General features: G+C 49.5%; 1 protein-coding gene across 1 annotated transcript; it reads left to right on the top strand.

The window, feature by feature from the left end:
• The first annotated feature begins 2110 nt into the window (after nucleotides 1-2110).
• On the top strand, nucleotides 2111-11410 carry LOC136509414 (uncharacterized). Its single transcript, XM_066504219.1, has 14 exons — nucleotides 2111-2507; nucleotides 2624-2727; nucleotides 3827-4177; nucleotides 5441-5525; nucleotides 5634-5848; nucleotides 5937-6203; nucleotides 6699-6871; nucleotides 9070-9116; nucleotides 9848-9976; nucleotides 10057-10181; nucleotides 10255-10539; nucleotides 10696-10829; nucleotides 10998-11054; nucleotides 11164-11410. The coding sequence occupies exons 1-14, from the start codon at nucleotides 2111-2113 to the stop codon at nucleotides 11180-11182; spliced, it is 2388 nt and encodes a 795-aa protein (XP_066360316.1). The 3' UTR covers nucleotides 11183-11410.
• Nucleotides 11411-23020: the final 11610 nt, after the last annotated feature.

Raw genomic sequence — 23020 nt, 5'->3', positions numbered from 1 at the left:
GACTTGGATAGGAACGATAGGCGTTGGGCGGGGTCGATCGCGAAGCGAGGATTCGCGGCGGTGGCGGCGGTGGGAGGAAACAAGACTTGTGGGATTATGGACGGAACAGCCGAGGGAGAGAGGAGCACGAAGCGCCCCCCCCCCCCCCCCCCAAAAAAAGAGAATGAATGGGAAGTTGCCGTTCGGGCCTTGGCAGCACAGACGGACTTCTCAAATTCGTCCCGGGGCTTTCAGCATAAACCCTAGCTAGTCCCTCTCCCAATGCCGCACCCCTCCTTTCCGTCTCGCCGCCGCCTCCGATCCGATCCCTTTGCATTGCACCGCCGGCCCGCGCTCCTTCCGCTCACTCCGAGATCTTGCCGGCTGACCGCGCGGTTCGACGGTTGTCAAGGCCCTCCCCCCTCAGCCTCAGCATGCATGGAGCCCCTGAGTTTGATCTCGTCTCTCTCTTCGTTGTTTGGTCTCTTCGTCTCTCCCATCATTGCGGCACAAACTAGATGGTGTTACTTTAGGGTGCCAAATATCTTAATTATTATCTTTCCATTTCCATAAAATTTGAACTTTTGTAATTCTTACAATTCCTCTCCTTTGTTTTGGCCTTTAGGGTAGATGTAAACGGCTGCAGTGTACCAACATAAATAAAATACATCAATTTTCTCAGTAAATCTGCAGCTTTATTGGGAAGAGGATCGCAGTAGATTCTGCTACTTTACTCAACAAGGTGTCTGAGAGCTCCATCGATTTTTTATTTTCTTTTGAAAATTTACTGAACCCCGCATCTTCTTGTATTAGACACTAAAGTGACAATTTGTTTCTTGTAGGGTTTATAAGTTATTACTGAGGCACATTATTTTTTTTGGCGCTGAATATGATGACAGAGACTGTGATTCACCGACAGATTATCATACACTAGTTTGAAACCCCAGGTACATGAGCCTTAAACAATGGTTATATTCTCTAGTACTAAGCACATGTTTATGTATTCTATTCGGATGTAATGCTTCCTACTACACCGTAAAATATCCACGCTTATTCCTCCCGAGGTGCAAATTTCTATTTCCAATCCACCTCATTCTCTTGTATCAATGGATGCCAGCATCTGAGCAAAGTCTCATGTTTATGATTGTTTTAGGTCATTATGGTACATACATAATTGTTTCTGTAATGGATTTACATATAGTTTAGTATTATCTTTTAGTAGTATTCATGTTCTTGTAGTCTCAAGGATTCATCCGTCCTAGCTAGCTCCATTGTGATAGCCGGATATGTGGATACTGACCTTATATACACCTTATCGTGGCCGCTTCTGAAGTCACCTGGCCCTCTCTGGCATCTTCACAACTCCTATGTCACTTTTGCAATACAACTGATATATACTTTTGTTTGAAAACGACCTCCAAGAATTCAAGTCCTATTTTTCTCTATTTTTTTAGGTCAACTACGGGAGATCAAACCGATCCCCACCTGATTTCATTTTCACAGATCCCGGCAAGCTGATGGGTAGAAGGGTGCAAAGCACCTATTACAGAGATGACCCTTGGAGGTCACAGAAGTACATGACATAGGGGAAGAGAGAATGGATACAACACCAGCAAAAACAAAACAAACAACAATATAACATGGTATAGCTACAGGCTCAGCCTACATCCAAAACTAGTGCGAGCACCACATTCCTGACCTGTGCCACCACCAAAGACAGACTCTGAAGATCTCTAACCACAAGCAGGTGTAAGCGAGTCGGGTCCGACAGACGACAATCAGAAAGTTGTAAGGCACTGAGTCAGAATAAACCGGCGACAACCGTGAGTTGCATCACCTATGAGAGCATCTGGGTTCCGACCAACGCTATTTGGGGGAAGGAAGCCTCAAAGGGGGAGGAACGTCAGGAGAAAACGAGGAGATCCATAGAAGAGATCAAGGTTCCCGCAGCCCAGCATATGATGAGCGCGAAGCACTCAAATAAACTAGAGGACGACAGAGCAAGCCGTTGACGGCGAGCACCTGACAGCAAGTAGTGTGTGCAAAAACCAAGGAGTAGGAAGGTAGTTAGACAGATAACAACATGGAGAGAGAGAGAGAGAGCAACCAAGGAGAGCATAAGGACACGGACATGCTGAGCGCGGATGGGAGCAGGTGTGGAGAGCACAAGGACACGCCGGTCGCGAACGGGAGCAGGCGTGCTTGTATCGATGCCTTCAAGAAGGGAAGTGACGCCCACGGGCGCCACCTTCGACGATCAAAGCACCAGGCTTGTAAGGGCTTTCGTCCCGAGACCTGCCTAGCGGGGGTGCAGCCAACACAGATTGATGGATGCAACAACTCGGAGTGGTCTTCGCAATTTCCAAGGTCAGGAATCTGCAGCGCCTCCAGGGAGGGAAATTACGCCAAATGCGCCATCATCGCTGGTCTGGATCAACAGCCAGACAGGGTTTTCACCCAGATCCCATACGCATATGGGGAGCAAGCCAAAGTTGCTGACAACGAGGAGCCGGAGGGGAGCAGCGGTGGCAAAGCGCGTCCCCAGATCTGACGGTGGAGGGGCCTTCCTTTGTGGAGCGGCCGCCAGCCTGTGTGATATGTTATGATAAAATGGTGCTAGCTGTGGGCTGTTGCTTTGAATCAGGTATAGTAATGGTTACAAGTAGGAAATACATCCAAGACTACAAAGAGGTGTCAAGCGATTTGGATTGTCAATATCTTTGGTACACTACATGTAAAACCACTAAGGTAGCACCCTTGCCTTTTCTTTTTTAATTGCCCACTCTAGCCTACCCTAACTTATTTGGGACTGAAAGGCTCTGTTGTTGTTGTATTTTTATCATACTTGGCACACAATTGACCTCTCCATATAACCTGGTTAGGCTGGGATTGGAGGCCCCCTTATTGATTTGGATGGAAAATTTATGGGAATCAATTACTATGATACAGAAATAGGAACCCGTTCCTGTTTTTTGTTGATATCTGGGAAATTTTGGGTGATTTGAAGACAAAAAAAGTAAGTGTGGATTTCTCTTTTGGTATTCAAGTTGTTATGTTAGTGCTGGCATATACAAGTTTAGTTTTGCACATGACTGCAAGAATTGTTTGGACATTTGATTGATCAATAATCTAGTTGGAGGTAAAATTAACATAATGTTCTATTAAATCTTGTATTCTGCGTGTTTGAAAGGGCGATGATTGGCGGTCATGAGGGCCCTCTGAGACATGACAACGGACCACCAAACATGTATGTAGATACATCTCATCGATCTCACTATGATTATGTAATAACCATATATTGTTTAGAAACTTGCTGACCTGATGATGACGTGGGAAAATATATCGTTGAATGGCAGCTGGATATTGCCTGCCTGATCCAAGGTGATACGGATGAAGATGAAGTTGAAGATTAATGTGCAGCCCTAGGCAGCAACAGCAACAGCAACGGATTAGGATAATTGCTTACTGCATACTAGTAGCCTTCGTATTTTTTGGGGGGATTAGTAGCCTCGCTGCATGCCGTAAGCTTGTTTTAAGATTGGATTGGAATCTCTGTAGTATCTTAATAGGATATTTGAACTGCTGTCTGTCACTAAGATATTTTTTTGGTTGATGCTCCTTGCTCGAGAAACAAGACATTTACTACTAGTCAATTTTGCCCCAACGCTCGCGTGACCGTGCGCACAGTAACATTTGCGTATTTATTTGTTTTATATAATTAACAAAAGTATCCTGACATCGGTTTTTTTTTTGGTTCCTGCACTTTTTAGACCGACAACCAAAACCGGTTCTCGGCTCGGTGTTCGGTGGAAAAGCCGTCTAACCGAACGGTGTGTGACCTCCGAAGGAAACTGTGCTGTCCGCCTTCCTCTCCCTGCTTCGATGTGAAGCCCACCTGGCCACCTCAGCTCACCTCAGGGAGGCATACGAAGCCACCCCACCCGCACTCGGCCCGGCCATCTCCAAACCAAACCCTAACCTTATCTGCAGACTGCAGCGGGACCGGCGGACAGGGCGGCTCCTGAGCGTGCAGGGCGCGGCTGGCGGCGCAGCGGCGGAGCAGGCAGGAAGCGACGCGCGGCCGGCGGCGTCGGGGCGCAGGGCGACTCCTACGCGTGCAGGGCGCGGCCGCGCGGCAGCGGGGCAAGCAGGGCGGCGCAGGCGGCGCAGGCTGGGTGCAAGCACCTGGGGGCTTCGGGTAAGTAGAAAACCGACACCGAATTCGTCGGCTCTCTATTTTGTGATTAACCGATCGGTTTGTAGATCTCAGAAAACGAAGTTTCCAAAAAAACAGAATAAACCCAACCGAGCTATCGGATCGGTTAAAACCGATTGCCTAGTCTGAGATCTCCTGACACGGATCGGATCCACGTATCTCGCAGTATATAGGCTTAAAGTATGGCATAAATAAAAAATGAATTACTGACCTGCTGACCTGCAACCAGAGGTGGGCTCAGCGGGTACCCTGGAATTTGGCCCAAAATGTTTTTAAGTACTCTGCGCAGTCCACGAGAATCTGGCCCGTTCGTCATCTCTCCCAATCTGCGCACTCTCGACCGTGAGCCCGCAGCCGTCTCGGCGTCTCCCTTCCCTCCCGACGCGTGCGCGACGAGACGGCCGTCTTCCTTCCGGTTCCCGACCCCCGGCCGCCCCAGGCCCCCACCGGCCCACCCCAGCCGTCGGCGGTCGCCGTCCTCCCCCGCGGCCGCGCCTAGCCGTCGGCCGCCCGGCTCCAGCCGCCAGCCCCACCCCACCCCACCCCCGACGGGCCGGGCGACGGGGCCAGCCGCCACTCCGCCATATCTCGACGCGCGGCGCGCCAACGCCGGCCTGTAGCTGGCCGAGCAGGCCTGCGCAGCGGCCGTCCGCCCATCCTCTGGTGCCCTCTGTTTGGCCTGGACGCCGACGCATGGTGAGTTTCTCCACTGCAGCACTGCTTTCTCCCCCATTGTTTTATGCAGTTAAGCCTTAGGGTTTGGATATTGGAGATTTGAGATTGGACTGTAAAGGCTTAGGAATTGTGGATCTATCATCTGTGAGCCTAGAATTGAATCAAATTTGTTATCATTTTTTAGGAAGTTGAGGTATGAAGAAATCAAGCACACATGCTATGGTTCTAACTTTAGAGTCATTTGAATTAGTTTTCAATGCAATGAGAAAGCACAAAGCAAAAGCCTTGAACTAGAACTACTATTGTAGTCTCTTATTTATGTAAGGCCTTATCTTATCTATGTATGATCTATTTGTGCAAGTTTTGAACCTATTTATGTAAGTTTCGAACTTTTTAAATGTATTATCGCAATTTGGTTAATCTATAGCCATTTTACAGAAGTTTTCCTTTGGATTTTATCGTATTGCACATGAATTTTTTTGACTAGGACTACCCTGATTCAAAATCCTGGGCCCGCCACTGCCTGCAACGTTGCTTTTCTGGTTATGACCCAACTTTTTCCTTCTTCAGTTCTGCATCAATTCTGGAAAGATGTTGCCAAGCAAGAGGGGTGCTGATGATCTCACAAGATTCTCAACTGACTCATTGATTTCAGGTCTGCTGGTTCTTCCTTTTTCTTCATGTTTTTTATGGCTCTATTTGAGCACTCACGGCTATCTTGTATCGTGTTTTCTAACTTGTTGCTTATTTTGGGACAATCAAGGTTTCTGGAGTGAGCTGAGTTACGAAGTTGCATCAAAGTTGTCTAGAAGTGTTGTCTCAATTGCTTTGTCCCATGGTGATCTTGTAGGGCAAAATGTGCTATTTGCATCCTCTGGCATAGCTATAGAATGCCAGCCTAACTTCACAAAGTTTGTGACGTCAGCAATTTTGGTTAGAGCTTTAAATGATGAAAGAAATGGCCATGATAACATTAAGGTTGGTGCTGAATCATTTACTAATTGTTCTTTTTTTACTTTACATAACTGTGATCATTCTGTGCTGTTTCCTTGCTTTACTATTATAGATTGAAGTACGCCATGGAGGAAATGTTGCCATAGGGACTGTGGTAGAATATGACCTGGATCATGTAATTGCTGTTGTCGAAGTCACGTCCGCCCTTGATGTTTATTGCGTACCTCTCAGTTATGCGGAGGAATTGATGCCTGGTAGAAAGGTTGTGGCAGTAGGGCGTGACATCTCTGGCAAATTAATGGCCACAAGTGGGACACTTACTGCTTCAGGCCCTAAAGATTGTGGACACCTTATGTTCTCTACATGTAAATTATCTGAGGTACACTTGCGTTATTATGAGTGCTATAATCTTTTCTTTTACTATATGCTCTAAACTGTGTCTCGTATTCAATAAAGAAAATGTTAATTTACTCCCTCTGATTACTTTTATTAGTCGCTGTCGACTGTAATGCAAAAGCTTGGCCTTATTCTTTTCAAAATGTATACTTGTGCAGTTAAGTTGAATGGTTTTCATAGTGGTTGAGTTTGCAGTGGAACATACTTCAAAGATATCATACATTTTAAAATATAAAATAGTACTCCTTCCAGTCCTTATTACTTGACGTCTGGGCACAAGAATATAACTACTTTCGAGTCTATTTTTGTGTCCTAATGTCAAGTAATAATGACTGGAGGGAGTCGCATTTAGAATTTGCACAAGACAGTCAACAGTGGCTAGTAAATGTAAAGGTGGGAGTAACTCTTATTACCTGGTCATTTTATTCTGTTCCATTGTAATCCTTGTTGCTTGCCACATGTTTTTTGTTTGTTCTAGGTTATGCAGGGGGGCGCACTTTTTGAATTTGATGGGAACTTTGTTGGCATGAACCTTTTCTCGAATATGAAAAGACCCATATTCATGCCAAGGGATATAATTTCTGATCGTTTGAACCATTTACAGACATCCATGGAAAAGATAACATTTCTTGCGATGATGAAGTCAGTCAGGTGTGCCAATATATTTCCAGTTTGCTTGTCTATGTTTGTAGTTGCAGCTTTCAGTGTTTACCCTTAATAATAACTTTATGCTTTGGTACCTCTAGCGTAAGATATTATCAAACAGGTCAGCTGTACTTGGCATGTGTGACAGTTGCTCTGTATTGTAGAGTAGCCATTTTCCTGTGTATCACATATTGAAGCCAACGTATTTGTTTACCCTTAATAATAACTTGATGCTTTGGTACCTAGCGTAAGATATATCAAACAGCTGTACTTGGCACGTGTCACAGTTGCTCTGTATTGTAGAGTAGAGTAGCCATATTCCTGTGTTTCAAATATTGAAGCCAACATATTTGTCTAATTCAAAATATGTTAGAATATTTTGTTGAGATTAAAATATGAACATTACAAGGGAGTATGGACGCTCTTGACTATCAAGATTTTGTTTAACTGGATACCACCCGTTTCTCTAACTGGTGGTATAGGGCTGTCAAAAGAGTGCCCCATGGGCGGCGCCAGGGGTATGCCCTGGTATGCCATGGAATACCCAAGACTTTGATGAGAAAAATAAATATATATACTAGTATACATGTGCAACCTATTGTTTAATTGGATTAAAAACACACGAATCAACTAGCAGCCCAGTAGCCCACAAGAAACAGCCCAAGTAGCCAGCGTCCGGTCTGCTGTTGGCTGTCGCTGGTGGCCGGTGTTGAAGCCTTGAAGGCTTACTCGGTATCCATTCTCTAGATTTTAGGCCTCTAGGCACCACCGCACCAGGTAATGATTTAACTTCTCTAATTTAGAACGGATCACAATCTTGATTGATAAAATTTAGAGCAAAACGCTATGTGTTTGATAAAGGGCCTGTTAAGCTGCTTATGGCTGAAATAAGCTGAAACCAACGGCCAAACGGTAAGCTTTTTTGCAGCTTATTTCGGCCGCGCTTATTCCCACCACTCTCATTTGTACTAAAAAGCAGAAGCTGCATTAGACCAGCTTATTTTGGCCGCCGCTTTTACATTATTTGTGCAACTTATTGGGAAACCCTTTCCAGATAAGCTGTACCAAACAGGCATATTCTTGGCAATTCTTATAAAAAGATGGGAATTCTTAGAGTAGCTCAGGCTGAGGAACTAATTGATAAATGTTATGGTATTAGTACACTGTACACTTTTGATTATTGTTATGGACCTATAGTTGAATATATTGTATATTAGTATAGTAATTTTTTACGTGGAAGCGGTAGAGTCTTACTGCCTGTGACCGGAAGGTCCCAGGTTCGAGTCGCGGTCTCCTCGCATTGCACAGGCGAGGGTAAGGCTTGCCACTAACACCCTTCCCCAGACCCCGCACAGAGCGGGAGCTCTCTGCACTGGGTACGCCCTTTAATTTTTTACGTGGAATACCCTGATGTAAAAATCTGGCTCCGCCACTTGAGTGCCCAAGGAGCAGAAGAGTGGTCTCAATTCTCTGATTATCCTAGTTGCATGGGAATTATGGAAACATATAAATGATTGTGTATTTGAGGTATAGAGTCCTACTGTGGAGGTAGTCTTGCAAAAGATTGCCAATGAGAGCAGCCTTTGGTGTATGGCTGGAGCTTCTGCTCTCCAGGAGCTCCTTTGCAGGTTGCTCGGTCTTGGTCCTTAATTTGGGGCAGGGTAGTCGTTGGTCGTCTTTTTTTGTGCGTGGCGCGTCTGTACCTTTGTTTTTCAAGGATGTCTGTGGTGGGGTGTTTGGAGGGGGTTTTTTGGCCCTTTGAATTGTGTTTTCTTACCTCCAGAGGCACCGGTGCGTAGTGGAATCCTAAGCCAGGATAGTAACATGAAGAGAGGCAGAGGAAGACTGAAGTTGACTTGGGTAGAGGCAATAAAATGAGACTTGAAAGGATGGAATATACCCAAAGACTTAGCCTTAGATAGGAGTGCTTGGAAAACAGCTATTCACGTGCCTGAACCTTGATTGCTTCTGCTGGGTTTCAACTCTAGCCTACCCCAACTTGTTTGGGACTTAAAGGCTTTGTTGTTGTTGTTGTTGTTGTTTGTATTGTGTTTTCTTCTCTCAATGAAATGACATGCAGCTCTCCTACGTTTTTCAAGAAAAAAAAGATTTTGTTTAACATTTGCTCAGTTCTTGTATTATTACACTATCTACTCGTGCTGATCCCTTTTGGGTTAATACTCGTATTAATGTTTTATCTACAGGCATAGAAAAAGACTCACAGGTGTGGAACTTCGCTCGTATCCTGAAGGTGAGTACACAACCACCCAATATTGATCACGAAATGTTATTTAATTGTGCAGCTCATCACTGTTTCTAAGGTCCTCTAGTGGTTCAAATTAAGCCTTTACATTTGTACTTCTATATAGCTAGTTTAGTCTTCTACAGTTATATTATAGTGTTAAGAGTTAATCCATTAACATTACTTGAGCACTAGCGATTCAGCCAATGCCTGTGTGTTGTGATCACAAAATAAGTGTACATCAGGTTTTGATTTTGAAAAGTAATTTTACTCTAGTCTAAAAATTTCTATACGTGTAATCATATCAACTGGCTCCTACATATACACATACGCAGATAGTACAACACTATGCTATAAAATGCTACACATACATCCTTCTTAAATCCATCCAGAAAGATCTGGATTGAGTGTGCATAGAGCACACCATGACCATCAAAGCTCCTTGAAGAGTAGAGATGGCATGAGTTGCTGCACAAGTTGCCATAACATTTTAATCTTAAAGTTATTATGTGGAGAACTTTAAGTGACTGTTAAATGCTGTACTTAGAATTAACACATGTCAGTGCTAATCAACCTTGTTGCACCAGGATAAGCAAAGGTGCAATTTGGGTTTACACTTTGGGTTATCTCAGTCCATCAAGGGATGTGGTCATGAGTCAATGCCTGCTGAGTTATCACGCGCTGCGCATTTTTACAGCCCTGCTGTCCCACTAACTATTATACGATATCTTGTCTACCAGGTAGCATGAATGTTAAAACTTTTGAAGAAAAGTTTGGCGACAAATATCCTACTGGTGTCTGGGGTAAATTCAAGAAAGAAATTTCTTCTAACATATCTGACATTGTTGTCGCACTTGCTTCGTTCCATGGTGATTTCACAGTGATGCGCTATTTACTATTTCACATTTATGTTCAGTTATCACTAGCTAATGGCAGTTATGGTGTCTAGGTGAATCAAAGTTCTTTGCATGCACAGGATTTTTCATTAACTATGATGGATGTCCGACTATTCTGACCTCAGCCAGCTTTGTTAGGGATCCCGATGGCGCAAATGAGATTGTGAGCGGCTTAAGGGTTGGTACTTCGAATTTTACTGTGATTCTTTTTCGTCCAAGACACTGCTTAAGTCTCATTGTATTGTTTGCAGATTGAGGTGTTGCTTCCAAACAACGAACAGACTGTAGGGGAATTGGAACATTATAGTTTACATTACAATATTGCTCTAGTCAGCGTCAAGAATTACAATGTTGAGTGTCCTGTGAAGCTGGAACCTGAGTCGATATGTTATGATGAAGTGGTAGTAGCTGTGGGCCGTTGCTTTGAATCAGGTATATTAATGGCTACAAGTGGGAAATACATCCAAGACTATGACGAGGTGTCAAGCGATTTGGATTGTGAATATCTTTGGTACACTACGTGTAGAACCACTAAGGTAGCACCCTTGCCTTTTCTTTTTTAGTTGCCTAATCTAGCCTACCCCAACTTGTTTGGGACTGAAAGGCTTTGTTGTTGTACTTTTACCAGAATATGATGTACTTAGCCTTACATACTTGGCGTCACAACTGACCTCTCCATATAACCTGATTAGGTTGTTATTGGAGGTCCCCTTGTTGATTTGAATGGAAAATTTATGGGCATCAATTACTATGATACAGAAATAGGAACCCCGTTCCTGTTTTTTCTTGATATCTGGAAAATTTTGGATGATTTGAAGACAAAAAAGTAAGTGTACATTTCTCTTTTGGTATTTAAGTTGTTATGTTAGTGCTGGTATACAGGTTTAGTTTTGCACATGACTGCAAGATTTGTTTGGGCATTTGATCAATAATCTAGTTGGAGGTAAAATCAACATAATATTCTATTAAATCTTGTATTCTGCGTGTTTGACAGGGCGATGATTGGTGGTCATGAGGGCCGTGTGGAAGATGACAACGGACCACCAAACAGGTATGTAGATACATCTCATCGATCTCACTATTATTATGTAATAACCATATATTGTTTAGAAATTTGCTGACCTGATGATGACGTGGGAAAATATATCGTTGAATGGCAGCTGGGTATTGCCTGCCTGATCCAAGGTGGTATGGATGAAGATGAAGATTAACGTGCAGCCGGCATCAACAGCAACAGATTAGAATAATTGCTGCATACTAGTAGCCTTCGTTTGTTTTTTGAGGATTAGTAGCCTTCGTTCTACTCCGCTGAATTGCTATCTGCATGCCGTAAACTTGTTTTATCTGGATTGGATTGGAATCCCTGTAGTATCTTAATAGAATATTTGAACTGCTGTCTGTTGCTAAGATATTTTTTTGGTTGATGCTCGTTGCTTGAGAAACAAGACCTTTACTACTAGTCAGCAACATATTATTATAAGCTTACATATGCAAAATTTGGCGTCCGGCAGCATTAGCCTCGGCAAAGTGGTCCTATTGTACAGTATTATTTTACGTGGCATTTAGGCCTTATTTGGAAGCTTGAATTATTTTCAGGCTGCATCGATGATTATTATCGTGTGGTATTGGGGGTTGAGGATAATACTCTTTCGGATCTAGTTGGGCCTGCATTTGCTGGCCTGGTGTAGCGTATACGGTGAAATTTAGGCCCGGTGGAAATGTCCCATTTGATTGTAGCTCCCGTGCTAAGCTCGGACGGAGGATGCAGCCGCCGCATGGTGTGAGGAAATTTTCTCCTCTAGTGTGCAAACAATTGAGAACTGTTCAGACGGGCAGAATTCATGGAACATAATCAACTATGTGTCTGATTGGTCACTCGAATGACCCTAGCCTCGCTCGTATCTGTGAGCCAGGCTAGAGGTGCATGCAATGCAAGGTCCCCGTGTTTGCTTACTTCCATGCACATAGCCTGGCTAGGAAGAAAAGTTGTTTGGTTGCGCTTGCATCAACTAGTTGGTTTGAAAATCAAAATGTCATGCAAGAGACTTTGTTTGGTTAGGCACACCTATCTGATGTGGTGATAATACCTCCATCACTCCTCAAAGTTGTCAAGCCTCAATTCAAACATATTAAACCATCTTGTTGGGAAGCAAAATAATGAGTAATGAGCATCTTCAAGAGTACCAAAAAAATTCTTCCCAGACCATTGAGTTTTTCAAGTGGCTAAAAAGTATTGGGAGCACCAAATAAAGGTTTCTCCAACAGTTTCCAAAAAATCACTCGTAAAGGTAATTTTACATCAGAATCCCGAACTATTTCTAAATCACCCCCAACCACTTTTATACTTTATTTCTCTCTTGTATATTTGTATCAGGAACCATGTCCTACTTCTTATTCTTTTCCACATTCGTCCACCTTAGATTGGCGCGATAGATAGGCGCACATATTTATCCGCGTGGCGGGGTTGATTTTTCCAAGTGCCAAAAGATTGGGAGGTGGAATCGAGAGTTGTCGGAGATATATTTTTTCCAATCTTGCCAAAAATCATGGATGGGGAGATAGTTTTTGGAGATGCTGTAAGTAAAAATTAATCACTAAGCTAGAATTTACTAGTTGATCCATGGTGTAAGCATAGAAAGCATCTGATGCACAAACTCTGATCTGAGGGGCACATAAACCACCTCATGATGGACTTATTAAGGCAAGCCAAGAACGCGTATCCTATCCCTGCAGTGCAAATTTGAGAAGGAAAGGTGAGGCATAAGTAGCAAGGAATCACACGAGATTTTCAGTTGAAAGTAGGCTTTCAAGCGGGGTGGGTAATTACCGCAACCTACTAAACCGGCCCCGCAAAATCATCTTCGCGGCTCATCCGGACCAGCTGCCATCGCTTTGCGGTCAGCCTGCCAAGCCCGCAAGAGCCCACTTGTGTCCGCAAGAGACTGCAACCCGCCGTCCTGCACCTGTGCCAATGCCGACGCTCGGATAGCGCTGCCGCTGGATGCCTACTTTCGCTGCCACTTAATCGTGGCAGGCCTTGTCGAGGCGTCTGTCCCGCTCGAGCCTGCAACGATGCATCTCTACTGAATACTGATCGAAGACATGCGCCCTGGCTTATAAGCCGTACTTGTTCAGCCAACTAATATTATTTTTTTTCATAGTAAATCAGCCAACAGTACTTTCAGCCATGGCTTATCAGCCAAACGAACAGAGCACATGCATGCTGCTGCATACCGGTCGTAGCCAAGGACGAAGATCACCCAGAAGATGCCCCCCCCTGAGCGATCTAGTGCACCGGCCATACTGCCGAACTGTCCATAGCAAACGCGGCCACGACCACGGCCAACCCAGCCGCCACTGACACGTCGCACGCCACATACCATAGTGACCTCCACGGGTTTTTACGCCAGCAGTGCGCTGGCACCGCCGCCCGCACGTCGCTCATCTTGAAAGGTGGTGCATGGTTTCCGGCCGCCGTCGAATGTCACTATCGTCTTCACTTTCTCATAGGTGGCGGCAACCTGTGAGTTGATTGACGACGCCCGGGTGGCCCCTCCCCCTATCCCCATTAACTTCAAAGGGATTCATGTGCCACTTCTTTATTCATTATCACATGCTACTGAGACGCTAGTTGCGGGTGTTTCGAGTTGCCACCGATAAGTAAATTTCTAATATTGCGCGTTCGGCTCGGATGGTGTGTTAAGAGGACACGAGGTTTATACTGGTTCGGATAGAATGTTCCTACGTCCAGTTCGTTACTGCTGCTCGTGTTACTAGCACTGAAAGTTCATAGTAGGGGTTACAAATGGTCGAGAGAGGGACATGTCCCAAGTCTCTGGAGAAAGGAGCGAACGGGTGCCGAGAGCTCGGTCGCTTCTCGGCTGTGTACTTGTGTGTTCTGATCGGTTCGGGGCTCGATGGGTTCAAGTCCGAATCGATGTGATGTGTTGCGATGCCTCTTATGGGACGCCCTGCTTTCCCTTTTATAGGCCAAGGGAAAGCATGGGTTACCACAGTGGAAAAAGAAGAACGAGAGAGAGAGAGAGAGCCGAAGGCCTTCAGGATCATCGGGTCCTTTTTCTCCTTCATGCGGGTCCCGTCGACCCTGTAGATGTCAACAGGGACGGCTTCGCGTCGTGGTCCTGCCCGTCACGAGCTCCACGCGCAGGCATCATATGCTGGTCATGGCGCTTCACTCCGTCCTGGCGACCGTCGTGGTGAACTGACGCGCCCGTCAGTGTTCGTACGGGGGTTAGGCAAAACAGCACCGGTACGCCCGACATGTTCTTGATGTGAACCATCTGGTATGGCCCGTCAAGGCCATGGGTTACATCAGGGCATGTTGGTCTCTTCCCTGGTGTCAGAGCTTTGACTCAGGCCCATACGCTTGGACCTGGAGTAGTTGGCGGCGGTATGGGTCTCCGTTGGGCGAGGCGGAGCCCGCGGCCTCGGGGTCGGGCGAGGCGGAGTCCTCCCCCAGAGGTCGAGCGAGCCGGAGTCTTGCCCAGAGGCTAGGCGAGGTGGAGCGCAAACTCGAGGGTCGGGCAAGGCGGAGCCCACGGCCTCGGGGCCGGGCGAGGCGGAGGGTAGACCCAAGGATCGGGCGAGGCGGAGCGTAGACCCAAGCGTAGGGCAAGGTGGAGCACAGACCCAAGGGTCAGGCGAGGCAGAGCCCACGGCCTCAGGGTCGGGCGAGGCAGAGTGCAGACCCAAGGGTCGGGCGAGGCGGAGCGCAGACCCAAGGGTCAGGCGAGGCGAAGCCCGCGTCCTCAGGGTCGGGTGAGACGGAGTCCCCCCCTAGAGGCCAGGCGAGGCGGAGCCCGCTTCTAGAGGTCGGGCGAGGCGGAGCCAGCCCTCAGAGGTCGGGCGAGGCGGAGCCCGCTACCAGAGGTCGGGCGAGGCAGAGCCAGCCCTCAAAGGTTGGGTGAGGCGGAGCTTGCGCACCTGGGGGTCGGTTGGAGCTGTAGTCACGCTCTTGACTGCTCAGGTGAATCAATGTTGATGGTTATTAGCTTCTCCTCTTTGGGTACCCTAGTATTGGTCGCCGACAGTAGCCCCCGAGCCTACGGAGGAGTAGAATACTCCTTCGGAGGCTTTTTCGAACGGGAGGACTCTGAAGGCCTCGGCCTTCTTTTGTTACCATAGCGTGACCTAGGGCGGTGATTTCCTTTCCTCGAGCCCCCTCCCGTAGCAGGGGCCCGGTCGAGGATCGATTCGTCTTTGCGATTGTCTTTCCTCAAGCGTTTTTTTCCGAAAAAAATGGAGGGGCCGAGTCGTGCCATGATTTTCTCTAAGGACGAATCATGGCACCCGGTGAGCTATTAATGGGCTAGTCTGAGTGGGGCCCCCGGCATCCCATTCATGTGGATCCGGCTTGGGTCAGCTTGGTGACTGAACCTAGATTCTCAACGGTCAATCCATATAGTTCTCGAGTCCGTTCGACCGGTCCTGAGGGCTAAGTACCTTTCTTCGAAAAAACCATGGATCGTAATCGACCGAGACTCAAATGTGGGCCAGGATGCCCGCAGCGCTCGTGCGCCCAGGTACTGGCCGCTAGCGAGCCCATCCCTTTCCACCTCTCACCCTAAAAGTGCCTGGAGCGGTTGTCGAACCCATCGATGGGCCGACCTATGAACTCCTAGGCCTAGTCAGGCCATAGAGGCGCTTTTAGATCCGTATTCTTCTTACTCATGACGAGTCGTGGCCCGTCTAGAGAGGTGAAATGTCCGGTGAGTTTTTCGAGGGCACGGATAGAGATTGCGTGCGCACGTTCCGTGGTGGGACATTGTGGTAGAGCATGGCAGGCGCGGAGATCTAGGCAGGTGGTCGGTTTCCTCACATCCGTCGCCCCTATAAAACCAAAGGGTTTGCCCCTTGGATTCCATACCTTGCATCCTTGCCTCCGCAGCCACGACCGCCGTCGCCAATCGCTCAGGTTTCCTGTCTCCACATCCCCGCCGCCGTTGAGCTCGCATCCACCTGCCCCTATCTTCAATGGATCCGTGGTGCCACTCTGACATCACCTTCCAGCGCATGGAGGGCCTCGTCTGTCGCGATCTTCTCCGCGCGTGGACCGTGGCCGAGGAGTGGCTTCTGCCTGGCGAGGAGGACGTGTTGTCACCGCCTGATGGCTATGTGGTGTCGTTCGCCCACTTCCACAAGCGTGGGTTCGCGATCCCCGCCCACAGATTTCGTTGGGGGCTGTTGCACTACTACAAGATCAAAGTGCAGCATCTCAATCCCAACATGATCCCGCACATGGCGGCGTTTGTCGCCCTGTGTGAGGGGTTCCTGGGGATCAACCCCACTTCAATTTGTGGAGGTACTTCTTCGCCATCACCCTCCAGAAGAAGAGGGAGAAGAGCAGCAGGCAGGAGCTGCACATGCCGATGGGGTGCGCCGGCATCCAGCTCCAGAACAATTGGGTCGGTGAGTACCCGTCGATGCGGCTATCAACATCCAACAAGGGGTGGCACTCGCAGTGGTTCTACCTCAAGAATGACGCCGCCACCCCTCTACCAGAGTTCACCGGGCACCTGATCGAAGAGGCCCCATAGTCGTGGAGGAAGTGGGGCGTCCTAGAGAAGGACAAGAAGAAGATCCGGGACCACATCACCACCATCCACATCCTCAAGGAGAACAGCTTGAAGGGGTTGGGCGTCATCGGGGCCTACCACGCAAGGAGGGTGGTGTCATTGATGATGCGTGCGCTCTCGCTGTACACGATGGTGCCCTAAGCGTCGTTCGATGGAACGGCGCTCGCCGAGGGGGCACTCCCCAACTCTGAGATCACGCAGCGCATTAAGGAGGCAATGGAGCTCTCGCGGGACGACGTGGGTGCCCCCCTCGATTTCATCTACCCAGTGCTGGGACATCCTCCGATGTGGCCGGAACCAGGCCACGTTGTCTTCGTAAGTTTACCCTTCTCATGCCTTCTCTTCAATAGATTTTCCGACCTCTTGATACTAACTTTGAGAGGGGCGGGACCAACCAAGGGACTTCATCTTCATGGATCACCTGGCACCATTGCCGAGGGATTCATCCATGAGGGCGGCGAATCACACTGAGGGCGAGCGACTGAGGAAGGCGAAGGAGGACAAGAAGAGGAAGAGGTAGCGGAAGCTGCAGGTGAGGGAACTGGGGGAGGACACCGACAATGCCGATGATGATGACGATGGTGACGACGACGAGGTAGCCAACGATGTCAAGTGAGACATCCTAGAGAACGAGGATGATCTTACAGGTATTGGTTCGTCCTTGCAGGAGTCGGGACCCTTCCCGTTCTACGAAGGGGAGGGTACGTCCGGGGAGCCGACGAAGGCGGGACATACCGTTGGCCTCCCTCAGGAGTCAATGGGGGCGGGTGGCTCTGCTATCACACCCGAGGTGCCAGTGGAGGCGGGTGGCTCCGCCGTCGCACCCTAAGAGCCAAGGGGAGTGAGCCCCTCTGCCTAGGAGCAGGGGGCAGGCTCGAAACGGCCTCGTTCCAACAAGGCGGAGCAAAGGTCGGGGGGTTCACCCCCCAAACGCATCTGCCGCCCAACGTCGCTGAGGTGAGTTGTCAGTTCCTCTGTTTTTTCCTATTTCAGTTGGATTTTGTCATGACTTATGCTTTTCGTCCCTTGTAGCATCGGCAGGCAGCGCAATCCTTTGGCACTGGCACCGAAGAAGAGCGTTGCCCTCCAATTGAGGCGGTAATCGTCGCCTGGTGTCGTGCCCATTTCTGGCAGGAGCGGCACCAGTGTGACCGCGTCATCGGCCGGTCGAATGCTGCCCATGGTGGCGCCCATGCCCTCAGCGGGACAGGCGGATGCGAGGGCTCAAAGGGCGCCTTTGGAGGTTGTGGAGCAACCGGCGATGGCCGCGATACCACTGCCGACGATGGGGCGAATAGGGCTACCAACCGCGCTCGTGGCACCGACCGTGGTGGGCGTGATGCAGCCGGTCATTACCCTGCCAATGCAGGTGGAGGTGGCAACGGACGTGATAGATGAGTCACAACCGGGCACAATCATAGCGGCGCCTGAGGCACCGGCGTGACCCGCGCCATTGACAGCCCAAGCGACAGTGCCTGGCGTGGGCTGAACGGAGGGGGATGTAGCCAAGGGGTCCCCAGAAGTTGTGGTGGTGGCAGAGAGGTCGGCGTCCACACCGCTAACCGCTTCTGTCGCCGGAGGGGTCCCTCGGCGGGGACGTCACGATGAGAGGGGTCGGCGGCGCTCGAGACCGACGAAGAGTCGTCCCTGGCCCTAATGTCGGTAGGTAGTGACTCGCCCATGCAGGGCGAGCTCCTGCTTTGGTGGACAAATCCACAGGATCTGGCATCGATGCTCTTCACCCTCGACGCTGCCATTGAGAGCATGGAGCAGGAGAGCCTCGACGTGGGGATCGCGTCCGTGCTGGAAGCCTTGGACCACGCTAGGGGTGCCTTGCGTGACATTGTCGTTCCCTCCGGCTGGGTATTTGCCTGATCTTGCTTCTTGCCCTTTTCTTTCTCTATATACTTTCTATATTCTGACCATCATTTCCCTGTAGTCCCTCATAGCTCGTAGCCAAGGGAAGTCTCAGTTCCTTCGTCAACAGAAGGAGACCTGTGACCATCTCATCGAGGAGGCGCAGCTACGTGGGGAGGTGACCGCTTAGTTTGTTGCTACCCAGTAGAGGGTGGCCAAGCTGACTCCCCTCGCTGAGAAGGTAGACAGTCTTCGGTCGCGGGTGGCCGAGGCCCATCGGGACGCTGATGAGGCAGAGAAGGCATTCGAGGCCCTGTCGGTGAGGTTGTGGAGGGAGGACGAGGAGGCCGCCAAGGTCAAGAAGGAGCGAGACAAGCTGCTCTAGAAGGACACCAAGACCCACCAATAGATGCTTGACCTTCTAGCTGAGGTTGAGAAGGAAAGGGAGCTAAAGCTAGGGGCCAAGGAGAAGCTCGTGGCCCTAGAGAAGAGGGCGAGCCTGGATGCCGTGGCGGTCGCCCGGCTATGCAAGGAGCGGGATGAGCTGCTCCAAATTGTGGAGAGGCTCCACGCGGAGCGTGGCACGGCTCATGAGGAGCGCGACTAGGCCTTCCGAGAGCGTGACCAGGCCTGCCAAGAGCACGACGATGTGCAGCAGAAGGTCGGCTCCCTCCAGGCCGAGCTCAGAAACGTGACGACCCGAAGCTAGAGGCTGAGAGCATTTCTGCCGAGCTAGCCGTGGATCTCGCCGAGGCAAGGAGGAATCTTCAGGCAGAGAGAGACGAGCTCGGTATCCTGAGCGCCGCCCTCGGAGTGGTCTGCGACAACCTTGAGGTGGTGCAGTCGGAGGGGACCAGCTCATGGCCCATGCTGTTGACATCATGGCTCGGGTGCGCCAGCTTGAGAGGAATGCCCTTCACGCCGAGGTCAATCAATCCTTCATGATTGCTCGTTCTCACTATGGGGACAACATCGATCTGGAGACGATGAGCCACGGCTTCACGCTTGGCTATGAAGTCCATGAGCTGGAGGAGATGGAAGCAGCGGTGGCTCCCCTTTCGTAGGACCTAGTGAACAGGATCGAAGGCATAGTTCTCCCCTGGATGGGTTAGTTAGTTCAATAGGTCGGTCGATCATTCTTGTAATCAACGGACAAGTGTCGACCCTTGTGTATCATTTAAACAAACTTGTTATTTTGTTTCGTTTGACCAAGTCTGTTCTTTTGTTTTGGTGCGTTCCGACCCTTCCGTTTGTTAAGACCATAGAGCTCGAGGTGTAGGAGGGAAACTCTGACCACGCTGGTAAGCAAGAGTGCCATAGCCACTAGGGCGTAGGTCTCTCGCAGTCCGACCAGCCTTGCTCAGTCGTTCGTTTCTGCAGACCTTGCTACTAGGTTTAACGTGAGGAAGGGTGTCGGGCGTGGCGTCTATTTTAGAAAGGGTGTATGTATACCCTTATCAGCCCCCGAGTGAGACCTGACCCCTTGTCGTTGCTAGGGTCGGGTGTCACTAAAGATCGAGGAGAGGATAGCGAAACTAGTAGGAGAAAGCGTCTCTTGTTTTCGTGCGTACCTCCTCCCTAGGATCTGAGCCATCGTTCTGCAACCGCACGTTCGGTCTCCTTGTGAGTCCAACTTTCCTCAAGCCCCTGCGCGTAGCAGGGGTTTGGTCGAGGGTTGGCTCATCTTTGTGATCATCGCCCTGTCCACGGTTTCCGCAACCGGAGGGGTTGAGCTAACGTCATTTGCCTCGATGGCTCAAGTGACGCGCCCGGTGAGCTCGCTATCGGGCATGTTCGAGTGGAATCTGGGTCCGTCGTTCATGACGGGGTTGGCATAGCCCTCATATGGCATTCCACTGCTCCTTAACTCACCTCCCGGTAGATGCCCGTGTTGCTCCGAAGAGCGACTCAGGTGGCATGCTAACCTCTCCTTGATGGAGATTCTGTGGGCTCGGCTCGAGGTTAGGATCGAACGAGAAGGTCGAGGTGACCTTGTCCGCTTTTGAGTGGGTCAGGCAAAGGCCACTGGGGCTCATCTACATTTTCTCCCCTGGCTCTGTTCGATGCAAGGCGGCCTCGAGCCCTTCGTGGGCCGGCCTTCGAACCCCGGTCAGGTGGATTCCCAAGTTCGGGTCGAGCGGCTCGAGCCCTTGAGCTCCATGGGGCTCGGTGGGGGTCAGCCGTGTTTCATGTGTCACCCCGTCCACGGTTTTCGCAACCGGAGGGGCTGAGTTAACGACACCTGCCTCGATGGCTCGAGTGTCGTGCTCGGCGAGCTTTGCTAATGGGCCTGTCCGAGTAGAATTTGGGTCCATCATTCGCTGATGGGGTTGGCATAGCCCTCATGTAACATTCCACTGCTCCTTAACCTGCCTCTCGGCAGATGCCCGTGTCACTCCAGAGAGCGACTCAGGTGTCCCGCTGGCCTCTCCTCGATGGAGATTCTATGGGCTTGGCTTGAGGTTAGGATCGAACAAGAAAGGTCTAGATGTCCCAGTCCGCTTCTGAGTGGGGTCAGGCAAGGCCACTAGGGCTAATCTATGTTTTTCTCCCCTGGCTCTGGTTGACATGAGGCGGCCTCGAGCCCTTCATGGGCTAGCCTTCGAAGCTCGGTCAATTGCCGCTCATGTCGAATGAGATGACTACCGCTTCGTGACGCGACACGAAGCATTGTGATGCAGCAATTGCATATGCAATGCTTGGATGTATGAGATGAATGTATGAATGAGTGTATGAATGAATGTATGAATGCATGCATGAGAATGGATGAATGAATGCTCATGTACTAGAAAAGTAAAGTGGGGGTTGGTAAAGTTACCTCGATGGCTCGAGTGATGGGTTCGAGGAGCTCTTACCAGATATGTCCGTGTGGGGTCCGAGTCCATAGTTTGTGATGGAGTTGGTGTGACCTACATGGGACATCCTACTGCTCCCTACCCATCTCTTGGTAGTGGTCAAAGCCGTCTGATCAACTTTGGGCAACCTGCTGGCCTCTCCTCGATGGAGATTCCACAGGTGGCCCCCTCCAAATCCTTCCTGGGAAGATGGAGGCTAAAGCTTGGAGTGCGGGCAACAAACTCTGATCATGCTGGTGAGCAAAAAACGCTATAGCCATCGGGGCATAGGTTTCTTGCAGTCCGACCAATTTGACCCAGCGTTTGTTTCCACACACCTTGCCTTTAGGTTTTAGCACGAGAAAGGGGTCGGGCATCAAGAATGTGTACCGAATAGACACTCTTGCCAGCCCCCGAGCGAGACCCGATCCCTTGCCATTGCTGGGGTCAGGGGCTTGACATTGAAATTAATGCGTGTAAAGTAAGGGTGACCGACCCGTCTTTCAGCAGCGACCTGAATCGTTCGATCGACTTGGGTGACCCGTTGGCACAGGACTTACCTCGATGGCACAAGTGATGGGTTCAAGAAGCTCTTACCGGATATGTTCGAGTGGAATTCGGGTCCGTCATTCATGACGGGGTTGGCATAACCCGCGTGGGGCATCCTGCTGCTCCCTACCCATCCCTTAGTAGTGGCTAAGCCATCCGGTCGACTTGTATTGCCCCACTGGTATAGGACTTACCTACGGAGATAGAGGATTAGAACATCCCGCGCAAGAATTTAGTTAGGCAGATAAGCCAGGCGGCGAACTTGTAATAAATGGACAAGCTCTTAAATTTTGTTATAGCCAAACAACTTTTTGGCCCTTCTCCCCTTTTGTATAAAAAGGTTAGTGCGTTCTGACCCCTTCCATCGTTAAGGCTGTAAAGCCCGAGGTGCGGGTGAACAAACTCTAATCACGCTGGTGAGCAAAAATGTCATAGCCACCGAGGCGTAGGTTTATTGTAGTCCGACCAGTTTTACTCATCATGGTCTCAATGTGAGAGAGGGTCAGGCACAAAGAATGTTTGCCAAGCGGATAGACTCTTAAACGCGTACCGACTCTTTCTGTGGCTAAGGCCAAAAAGCCCAGGGTGCAGAAAAAAACTCTGATCATGCTGGTGAGCAAAGACGCCGTAGCCGTCGAGACATAGGTTTATCGTAGTCCGACCAGTTTTACTCAGCGTTCATTTCCGTGACCCTTGCTCCTGGGTCTTAACGTGAGAAAGGGTCGGGCGTAGAGACTATCTACTGGATAGATATGCTCTTATTAGCCCCCGAGTGAGGCCTAACCCCTTGCTATTGCTAGGGTCAGGTGTCACTAAAGATCGGGGAGGCGATATTGAAACTAATAAGAGAAAGTGTGCGTTTGTTAAGGGTAAAAGCGACATAGTTGCTCGATGTTCTAGGTATTGACGAAGACCTCGCCATCGATGGCCTTGAGCTTGTAGGCGCTTGGCCGAAGCACCTCCGCGATGACGTACGGTCCCTCCCATAGTGGAGAGAGAGCTTGTGGTGACTCTTGTTGCTCTGGACGAGGCAGAGCACCCGGTCTCCAACATTAAAGGCCCGACCCCACACTCGATGGCTGTGGTACCAGCGCAACGCTTGCTGGTACTTGGCCGAACGGAGGAGGGCGACATCGCGCGCTTCATCCAGCTGGTCCATGGCATCCTCAAGGGACGCCTCG

Source organism: Miscanthus floridulus, chromosome 15, assembly GCF_019320115.1.
Source record: "Miscanthus floridulus cultivar M001 chromosome 15, ASM1932011v1, whole genome shotgun sequence".
In the NCBI taxonomy this organism is placed as follows: Eukaryota; Viridiplantae; Streptophyta; class Magnoliopsida; order Poales; family Poaceae; genus Miscanthus; species Miscanthus floridulus.
The sequence above is the reverse complement of the archived record's forward strand: the minus strand, read 5'-3'. Positions and strand labels throughout refer to the sequence as shown.

What these genes read in the sequence shown, in the direction of transcription:
- LOC136509414 (XM_066504219.1), top strand. Translation starts at nt 2,111, where the DNA reads ATGCTGAGCGCGGATGGGAGCAGGTGTGGAGAGCACAAGGACACGCCG. An exon ending in GCCGGAGGGGAGCAGCGGTG is followed by an intron (nt 2,508 to 2,623) that starts GCAAAGCGCGTC and finishes GCTTTGAATCAG; the next exon opens with GTATAGTAATGGTTACAAGT. An exon ending in AGATTGTGAGCGGCTTAAGG is followed by an intron (nt 10,182 to 10,254) that starts GTTGGTACTTCG and finishes TATTGTTTGCAG; the next exon opens with ATTGAGGTGTTGCTTCCAAA.